At 42.7% G+C, this 11004-nt stretch overlaps 1 protein-coding gene across 1 annotated transcript; it reads right to left on the bottom strand.

Annotated features, from left to right (window-relative positions):
• Positions 1-523: 523 nt before the first annotated feature.
• SLC35E3 (solute carrier family 35 member E3) lies at positions 524-8643 on the bottom strand. The gene is made up of 5 exons (XM_065402631.1): positions 8242-8643; positions 7274-7384; positions 5555-5713; positions 3348-3430; positions 524-3030 (listed from the first exon to the last, which is right to left on the bottom strand). Exons 1-5 carry the CDS (start codon positions 8641-8643, stop codon positions 2844-2846), a joined length of 942 nt encoding a protein of 313 aa, XP_065258703.1. The 3' UTR covers positions 524-2843.
• Between the last annotated feature and the right edge of the window lie 2361 nt (positions 8644-11004).

Raw genomic sequence — 11004 nt, 5'->3', positions numbered from 1 at the left:
GACATGGGAGCACAGAGCCCTGACATGTAGTGGAGAATGAGGGACATTGATGTGGAGAAAGGGGAATGGAGGGAGAAGAGGCTAATGGGGAGAGGGGGGGCGGAGAGAGTCCTTAATGTAAGGGTGGGGTTGCAGTGAGTACCTGAAATAAAGGGATGAGAAAGTGGCACACGGGAAGTCTGGGGGTGGGGGAATGGATTCCAGGAGCCTCTGAATGCAGTGAGATTGCCCCACAGAAGCAATGAAGTGTGACACCTCGAGCAAGTTTATAAAACCACAAGTGGTGCTTGTCTTATATTGTAGATGCCCCGGACATTTCATTAAAAATGCAGTCAATCCAATCAAAAAAAAATCCAGCTACCCCTCTTCTCAAAAACATAACAATAGCTAGAGGTGCAGTATAGGTCACGTCATTAAATTTAGTGTCCTCCCTAACTATGTATCAAGGAATCTATTTAGCCCAGGATTACACAAGTCTTCCCTGTTTAATATTTTGAAACATTTGACAAAGACAGACAAGAGAGAAGTTCAAGAATTATTTTATTCATCAGTCATACTAGGTAAAACCCAAAGTAGAACTGTTAAATATATGAAAAAAATCCAGTCACTTCAGTGATCTACAGGACTTGTACATTTTCCAGCAACAGACTATATTTATAATGTATCCTTTTCAGTCGCCAATGCTTTTGAATTACTTTCTTAATTTTCTTTTGCCATTCTGAAGATCAGATGCTGTGGTGAAAAGCATTTGCATCATACATTTTTATTCAGTTTTCTCGTTATATACATCAATCCCATCTCTGATTTTGTCATCACACAGGCTTTTCAGGCATCTTATTTCTAACCCTAAGAACGTCCTCAGGGTGTATTTACATTTTAGAAGAGCTTGTGCACAGCACAAATCAATGCAAAATGTTCTCTCAGTGCATGTAATCAAGAATATGCACCTAAAGACTGCACTGTTCTGCACATATTTCTCAGCAGTCTGTATTTGTCTTTAAATTCTAACAAATTATAGATTTATAAAAATGTATACAAAAGAAATTTTTCTTGCACCTGTACAATGCCTCAGATACCAGTGATAAAAATATCAGCTGTTTAGAATACTGAAACAATACAGAGTCATCTGATGTAAATTTAAGCTACACAAGAGAAATTGTTTTTAAAAATCAAACTCCAGAAACGCAACAATGTACAAGCCTGAAAACAGGCCTCATTGTAAAAATAACTTGATTGAGATTGCTTCTTGCACATTAACATAGCATTAAGGTTTCTGATCATTTAACCTGTAAAAAAAGCTAAGAACTAACTACCCAACCATTATGTTGGTGGCTGTAAAACCGAAAACACGTTTCTGTTCACATGATTTTCCTCTTTAAAGCGACTATAAATAAATGAAGATAAAACAACAAAATGCCAGTGAAGTAATGCAAATAAATTCTAATCACTTGCCAATCTGGCAAACGTATGTTTCTACCACGTTTACTGAAAGCAGGAAAACTGACGTAACTTTCCATTTTCTACAACATGGCCCTCAAAACTGCCTTTCCAAATGGCCAAAAAACTATGCACGGCTCTGGCCCAAGGTAATCTTCAAAGCACCCCCAATTTACAGCGGAACCTGTGCCCATCCCAAGGTCATCATCTGCTGCAGATTCCCCTGAAGAGATTGTCTTTCCAGCATATTATGGGCGGCATGACAGAGATTAAATTTCTCAGCAACCCATTGGCCTTTCCCTATACAAACAGTAACAACAGTGGAACCTGTGACTATAGGATGCACCTTGCCCTTTTGAGGGAACTACAGGGCAGAGGGCATGAGGGAAGTGCACGCACACATTAGGGAACAGATTAGAACAACAGGAGGTTCAACTCCCACATCCCACCTACTTAGTTTTTTTAACTTAAAGATTTCTTTGGACCGAGTCTTGGCATAGTTTATCTGCTGCCCCAAACAGGTGGGTGTTTGTGTTCTTACTTGCAAAACCATTTTCATTTGGCAATTAAAGCAAGCTATGTAGGTTTACTAAGCCCACAAAGGTTCAAAAAGTCTTGTGAAAGTCCGTTTTTGACACTAGAAAATCATGAAGCAGAAACAGAACATTTTCCAAAACACTAGTGACTTACTAAATTTCCTGGCAGATCCACAGATGAATTTGAGCTGCAAAGTTCAGAGCTGGTTTCCAACTTTCCCAAAGTTTGGGGTGTTCGGTTTTGGTTCAAATTGATAACTAGTTAGATCGGTTGCCTGAGTCTCCACTCCACTAATAATTGTATCTGATCCCTTCTAATGAAAGTTATTCAGGTAGTTACCAAACACGCAAGCAAGCATGTCGGAATCAGAATGATGTTTGACAGCTTTTTAAAAAACCAAACAAAAAAGCAATTTGCCTTTTCATCTACCAGACAAACAGGAAGCATGTGCTGTCATGTACCAGAATATCTGCATACAAGTGTCTCGAACAAGATTCTTTACAACAGTAACACTGGCATGATATCACAAAGGGCAAAATTAATTCCTTCAGCATTTACTGTAACATTAACCAAGATAAGCTCATTTCATTTCAGTGTGAAAGTCATAATCACTTCTATAGAATTTCCATTCTAATTTGACTTAGACCACTTGATCTTTTTTTTAAATGTTACTATTTAAATATAGGCTGGACTAAGATGGAAAATATGTTTTATGTAATGATTCATTTTATTTTATTTCAGCATGATGATCCTGGTGGTGATATTAATCCAAATTTTATTTCAGCTATTTTGCCCGTTCTACAATCAGTGCATATTTAATATTGGTTTTCCTTCCCTTTGAAGGTTTATCATCTCCAGAATATCTTGATTTATGGACGCTGAACCAGTTTACTCTTACTCCCTTCCTGCTCACTAAGTTTGAAATGGGTATAAGCTAAAATGCCTAACAAAGTACACAAAATCCCAAGGACTTGATTAAGTGACAGTGGATCTTTAAACAACAGGTACCCTCCCAATAGAGTGATGCAGAACTTGAAGTGTCCAAACATATTATATCTACACATCTCTGTTAAGGATCATAACAAATAGTCAAAATATTAAAAATAAACATATGAACGCATAAGAGATTCACTATCTATCCCCAAAATGGACTACGGTCATTCACATCAATTTCTATTCACACAACCTTTCAATTTTATCTGTGCAATTATAATTAACAACTGGATTGTGTTTTTCCAGTTTTAACATTCACAATAAAGCAGGTAAATTACCAGCCTATTTGTCCAGTGGGCTTTTTTCATTGTGAAATATACTTGACTGAATACTGCCATTCATCTGAAAACAATGGGAGTGGCCAATAATAAAAAGGATACGTGACAGGTGATGTGTTTCCAATGATCCAGTAAATGGACAAGTTTACCATAAAGGCTATTATACCAGACAGCAGCACCATTAACTGTGGATTAATGGACACAGTCAGTAATCTAACATATATTTCTGACCATCTCTAGTTACACCCCAAATTGTTTAATCAGGTTTCTTTACTGTCAACTGCAAATCGGTAAGATATCACACAAGAGAAGAGAGCAAACAGAACAAAAAAAAGGTAAACATGAGTTCTAATTTAATGTAGACACTGACAATTTAAGTTGCTTAGAACACGGTCTCAAAAGGTGAATTGTGCTACAAAATGCGTATCTTCTTTCTCTTTACTTGCCATGTCTGAGAAATGGCCCCAGATACTCAACTGCTCTCTCACAAAAATGATGTTCCATAACCATATTTAAGAGATTACAGCTTTTAGATGCAAAACTTAGTTAAGGTTACAGAAATAATTACGAGATATCTGTCCCATCTTTGTGATGATTCATTATTCCAGTCACTGATTTCAGTACCACTAGAGAGAGATCTTGCATCAATCATTGCCTGACATATCACTAACTGGGTAACTGGCACTTTCTAAACTAAAGGTACCTTCCGCCTTATACAACAGTATGTAATGAATATATATTTGAGCCCTGATCCTCTTGAGGGACATCAAGAAGATGAGGATGAAGGAGGAGATTAGAGCCCTCCCAGTACAAAGCAGCTACTGACTGCAGAAAGTAACCACTACCAGCACTCCTCCGCCAGAAGTGACGTCAGGGAGTAGTGAAAGCATTTGTATCTTTCCCACAGTGGAAAGCGACTGCTGGCTCCAGGGTCATTTACATAATTTTACTTTAAAAAAACTAGGACAAGCTTCTGGATTTTGTAAAGTCTGTGTGTGTGTGTGGGGAATAGAAAGGTTAATTTCTTTGGCTTTTGATTACATTGTTCATCTATTTTAGATACTCTAGATGAGTGCTTTATTATTTGATTTATATATGAACTCACAGTTGGTGGCTCATCTGGGGGGTTATCTGTCACTATATTTAAAATATTAGGTATCTAGTAACACTGGTGGATATTTATTACCAAATGATCCTTTGTTAATCCTGCTGGGGCTTCCTATCAGAAATGGTCACACAAAAGGAAATGAAGAATTAATCTGTCATCTGCTAGTAGCTGCTAGGTTACTGATAGCCTCTCGTTGGAAAAAGAAAAATGGTCCAACTCTAGAGGAATGATTCACGAAGTATGGGAGCCTGTCATGGAAATATTAACACATCAATTATGTACCCAGCAAAATACACAGAGGACAAATAGACACTTAGATATTTGGTTACCGTTTACTCAGTACTCAGACAAAGTGCTTTCACCTGCAAATAATCAGCACAACTGTCCATTTTTTTTTTTTTAATATTAACATTTGATAGATATATGTCTGGTTTGTTAAATGTGTAATCAGATATTTTACTGAATTTAATAAAATCACTAGAAATGACATGTAAAGGATGTTGTAATGATGCTCATTATGAAAGTAACACCCTGTAAGAGAGAGAAATCTGATGACTATATCACTATATATATATATATACACACACTATATTCTAAACAAAAGCTCACTGTTGTAATGATTGTTGTGTTTCTAATATTTACATGGCAACTAAAGCTTCCTAAATAAACAGTTTAAAAAGTTGCTTATTCCTGAACTTTAGAGGGAGCCAATGTCTACTTTTTTCCTGTTACTAAAATGCCCTCTAACCAGAAACAAGAATAAGGAGAGAACACTCTTAGGCCACTTCTACTCTACACGGACTAGAGTGACATAACCTGATAGAAAAAACCCTTTTGTCTGCATCTGTGCTGTCACTCCACCTCCCTGACAGCTAGGTTGAGGGAAACCGTCACCCATCAATCTAGCTACATTTATGCTGGTCTTAGGATGGTGTAGCTACAGCTCTTAGGGGTGTGGATTTTCACACCCCCGAGTGCTGTAGCTATTTTGACCTAAACGTAGATCAGGCCACAGACAAACATGTTGACAGAGATACTCCTCTCTCACACAGTGGGGCTTAAACAATTAAGGGGAGCGGGGACTGATTCTCTTTCCCCACAACCCCCGTCACATTCACTGTCAATGATTGTATGTGAAGCTGTTATATTAAGTGATAAGGCCATTGGTGTTAAATTTAAAAAATAAAATATAAAATCTTACCACAGCAGAAAGTGTCCAGGGTCCAAATATCCCCCCTTCTCCAAATACTGGCTCAAAGAAGGGTACGATACACAACAACATGGCAGAGGACATTGGTGCCTGATAGTACAGCAACTGCATAGAGTTAACCTGCAACTCATGCTGCTTGGCTCCTACCCACTAAAACCAAGAGATAAAATTGTTAAACATGAGGAAAATCAAGTCCTCATATAAAAGGAATCTGGTTACTAATCAGAAGGGACTCTCATATGGCAGGCACTACATAATAAATAGGATGACTGTTGTGTTTTCCACTTCCATTTACTGAACACCAAATATTTTAACCAGATGCATGTGTGTTAGTCTTCCCGCCCTATTTTGAGTAGACAGTGTAAGCCACTGGGTGCAGGCATATGAGGAAGGAAGAGAATTGGCTGAAAGAGCTTTTTCATTACAATGTCTGATGGGTAATGCTTGAATCTTCTTCCCTTCATCTTCTCTCTATTCTTTGTCTCCTCCCATACTCTATGAGAGGGTCTGCCACTTGAGTAAGGACAGATAAATAGTGGGGGTTGGAAAAAGCTGGCTCCTTTCATTCTCGCACCAATTCTGGATCTAACCTAGTAAGGGTTCAGTACCATCTCCCAATAAGAGCAAGCAGTATTACAGAAACTACCTATCTTTTCAACTTTCTACTATTATGGGATGTCTGAGCACGATTATTAAAGTCATAGCCGACTGCATCAAGTTAACTTGCATGCCGTTACCACAAATGTGTGTGAAAGCACGCAACATTTGAACTGCATATTTTAGGCAGCTCTTTAAACCAGTGGCTCTCAACCTTTGCAGATTACTGTACCTCTTGCAGGAGTCTGATTTGCCTTTGGTACCCCACCTCACTTAAAAACTACTTGCTTACAAAATCAAGCATAAAAATACCAAAGTGTCACAGCACACTATTACTGAAAAAAAAATGCTTACTTGCTCATTTTTACCATACAATTATAAAATAAATCAATTGGAATATAAATATTATACTTACATTTCAGTGTATAGTATATAGATCAGTATAAAGTCTTTGTCTGTATGAAATTTTAGTTTTTACTAACTTTGCCAGTGTTTTTTATGTAGTCTGTTGTAAAACTAGACAAATATCTAAATGAGTTGATGTACCCCCTGGAAAACCTCTGCGTCCCCCTGGTTGAGAACCACTGAAAAGTACATAATATATACCTTAAGAATATTCTACACAACTGTTGCATATTATGACAGACAGTCACAAAAAAATAAATTCTAGTAGTACTTTAAAGTATGTTTAAATAAAATCTACTCCTAACTGCTGTTACTTTCCCTATGCCCCCACCTCAGTTGGCATTACGATATATACGCTAATAAGCATGACTAACATTTTTATAATTCCAGGGTTTTCCTTCCTTTAATTATACATATACTAAACTTCATTTTGATATTGATTATAACTGAGATTTTCAGCATGTATAATTTAATAAAACTACTGTTATCTTTGCATCTATGATTAGTAAAATGAATGTTACAAATGAAAACCCTTAGACAAATTATTTTCAAGGCATTAATTTGATATTTTATTGCACTTAACTAACTTAAGACATACTATTTCCAGACCACTTAGCCTGCCTCTATTACTTTCCGAAATTTGAAACAAGGCGTCAAAAAGTTATTTTTGTTATGAAACATGCACATAGAGAAGAACAAGTTACTAACCACTTGATAAAGGGATGTAACTAGAACACCAAGGGTAGCAAACACCATTCCAAGGAAGTTAAACTTCACGTCATAATAGGAATTCAGGAATACACCTACAGTTATGGGAATCTGTAAGGAAAGAAAATGTTGGCTATTATTTACATTTGCTGCAGATGGAACTCAATGGAGCAAAACTTGTTCTCCCCCAATGTTTTGGAAAGGTCTGCACACACAACATCACCCTTTTATCCAGAGTTTATCTCAAGCTTTATAACTAGAGATTGTAAAGCTATATTCCATGATTAAGACATGGCATGAGCTATACACAAATTATATTTGGAAGTAATAACAATTAGCGCTTTTCATCTTTAGAGAATTTTACAAAGATTGACTTGCACTTTCTCCTATGCTGCGCTAGTAAACAGGACAGAAGCCCCATATAACACTGCTACAATCCCTTGATGGTATGAAAAAAATATCAAAATAACGTGAAGGCCTTAACACTGACCCACAAGAGTTAAGAGTCCATTGAGGCCCCTAGTAGCTAGAGATGGGGTGGCAGCATTTGGTGATCGTGGTGAAGTTTTGCTCATTACTGGCTATTTCAGAGGTTTCCCCGCAGTCCACACAAGCAACAGCACCTCAACCCCACTCGCCAGCACACGAGAGAAGGTGCATGTCCATTAACCCAGCACTTCTGCCCAAGGAGCCACAGAACCATCGAAATCCTGGTGACTCAACTAACAGATTTATTAAGTCAGTGAGCGCCAAAGGGACAGGCGGTAACGTGCCTGGAAAGGGGGAAATAACCCTTTGGCAAAGGGCAAGAGGGAGAGGGGAAAGTCACAGGAAGCTCCCTCCCCCCCTCGGGGGGCTCCCCGATCCCCCCCCCCGGGGGCTCCCCGATCCGGCCCCCCAGCGGCCGAGGCAGACAGACTGAAAGCGAGGACGGGCGCCGCGCTGCGCCGCACCCGCCCGGCGCTCACCAGGGTCAGTTTGATGCGCAGGGGGAAGCTCTTGCCGTAGAAGAGGCTCTGGATGGCCACGATGGCCGGCGTGGTCATGGCCTTGGCCAGCTGGTAGGTGCCGATGGTGTTGCTCTGCAGGGACAGGTTGGTGAACACCACGAAGCCGCAGAAGCTGAGCGCCAGCGGCAGCACCTGGCGGGGCCGCAGGCTCTTGGGGGCGAAGACGCGCAGCGCCTGGCACAGGCCGAGGCCGAGCCAGGTGGCGGCGAAGTGCACCAGCGTGAGGCTCAGGTTGGGGAAGCCGAGCCGCACGTAGAGCCACTTGTTCAGGAACACGATGCAGATGGAGGCGACCAGGTTCACCAGCAGCCCGGCAGCCAGCCACCCCGGCCCCGGCCCCGGGCCCGGGCCCGGCCCCATGGCGCCCGGCAGCCGCCTCCGCGCTCCGCGGGGCCGGCTGCCCGGCCAACGAGTACGGAGCAGGCAGCCGGGCGCTCAGGGGTCGCCGGCTCGCCGCCTTCCCCCGCCCACCACCACGCCACACGGGGGGCGGGGCGCGGGAGCTTCCGCTTGCGGAGCCAGGGGGCGGGCAGGGCGGAGCCGGGCCGCCCCAAACCCGCCCAGCACAGCACAGTCCCCCCGCCAGGCCCCGGGGAGGTCGCTCGCGCGCAGCCCGCTCCCGCCTGCAGGGAGACGAGCCAGCGAAGCGGGAGCGTCGGGCCGGCCTAGGCAGGGATCGCTAGGAACTGGCCGCCCGCGGATGAATTTACCCTGCTGGGAATGAGGTTTCTGGCCCTCAGCGGAGGGAGGACCCGAAGCAGCCTCCCAGTAGTGCTTTTGCCCCAATGAGTTTGCTTGGTTAAGGAACAGGACCACACCATAGTGTTGCCTGCGACCACAGAGGATGGACTTCATGACCCAAAAGGTTTCAGAATGGTAGCTGTGTTAGTCTGCATCAGCAAAAAGAACAGGAGTACTTGTGGCACCTTAGAGACTAACAAATTTATTTGGGCATAAGCTTTCGTGAGATAAAACCCACTTCATCAGATGCATGCAGTGGAAAATACAGTAGGAAGATATATACACACACAGAGAACCCCAACTAAAACCTCTCCAGCGCATCATCAAGGATCTACAACCTATCCTGAAAGATGATCCCTCACTCTCACAGATTTTGGGAGACAGACCAGTCCGCGCATACAGACAGCCCCCAAACCTGAAGCAAATACTCACCAGCAACCACACAACAAAAACACTAACCCAGGAACCTATCCTTGCGACAAAGCCCGTTGCCAACTCTGTCCACATATCTATTCAAGGGACACCATCATAGGACCTAATCACATCAGCCAGTCCATCAGAGGCTCGTTCACCTGCACATCTACCAATGTGATATATGCCATCATGTGCCAATAATGCCCCTCTACCATGTACATTGGCCAAACTGGACAGTCTCTACGCAAAAGAATAAATGGACACAAATCAGACATCAATAATTATAACATTCAAAAACCAGTTGGAGAACACTTCAACCTCTCTGGTCACTCAATTACAGACCTAAAAGTCACAATTTTCAAACAAAAAAACCCTTTCAAAAACAGACTCCAACGAGAAACTGCAGAATTGGAATTAATTTGCAATCTGGACACCATTAAATTAGGCTTGAATAAAGACTGGGAAGTGGATGGGTCATTACAAAGTAAAAACTATTTCCCCATGCTAATTTTTCCTCTACTGTTACTCAGACCTTCTTGCCAACTGTTTGAAATGGGCCATCCTGATTATCACTACAAATGTTTTTTTTCTCTTGCTGATAATAGCCCACCTTAATTGATTAGTCTCATTAGAGTTGGTATGGCAACACCCATTTTTTTCATGTTCTGTGTATATATATCTTCCTACTGTGATTTCCACTGCATGCATCCGATGAAGTGGGTTTTAGCCCACAAAAGCTTATGCCCAAATAAATTTGTTAGTCTCTAAGGTGCCACAAGTACTCCTCGTTCTTTTCGATGACCCAAAGGGTCCCTTCTAGTCCTATCACTATATTCAAAGAAATTAACCCACAGCAAAATCCCACCACCCCTCGAATCAGTGTCCCCAGGGTGAGATTGTCACACAGCAAAAATGCCCCCAAACTACCTGACCCGCAGAGAACGGAGAGTGGCCCACTAACCCATATAGCAAAATCCTTTCCCGGTAGGGAAACAGCTGAAAAATAAAATCTTCCTGAGGGACATTGGGCAGCAGTAGCTCTGTAAGTAGCCCAGTGTTGGAGAGCTCAGGTTGGGTTCCATTACCCTAAACCAGGGGTCGGCAACGTTTGGCACGCGGCTCGCCAGGGTAAGCACCCTGGCGGGCCGGGCCAGTTTATTTAACTGACGACGCGGCAGGTTCGGCCGATCGCGGCCCCCACTGGCCGCGGTTCGCCGTCCTGGGCCAATGGGGGCGGCGGGAAGTGGCGTGGGCGAGGGATGTGCTGGCCACGGCTTCCCGCCGCCCCCGTTGGCCCAGGACGGCGAACCGCGGCCAGTGGGAGCCGCGATCGGCCGAACCTGCTGCGTCAGCAGGTAAATAAACTGGCCCGGCCCGCCAGGGTGCTTACCCTGGCGAGCCGCGTGCCAAATGTTGCTGACTCCTGCCCTAAACCATCAGTTCTCAAACTATGGGTCAGGACCCCAAAGTGGGTCACAACCCCATTTTAATAGGGTCACCAGGCTGGCATTAGACTTGCTGGGGCTGGGGGCTAAAGCCCAAGCCCCATCGCCTGGGGCCGAAGTC

The sequence above is a fragment of the Emys orbicularis genome, chromosome 1 (assembly GCF_028017835.1).
Source record: "Emys orbicularis isolate rEmyOrb1 chromosome 1, rEmyOrb1.hap1, whole genome shotgun sequence".
NCBI lineage: Eukaryota > Metazoa > Chordata > Testudines > Emydidae > Emys > Emys orbicularis.
This window is presented reverse-complemented; position numbering and strand designations above follow the sequence as displayed.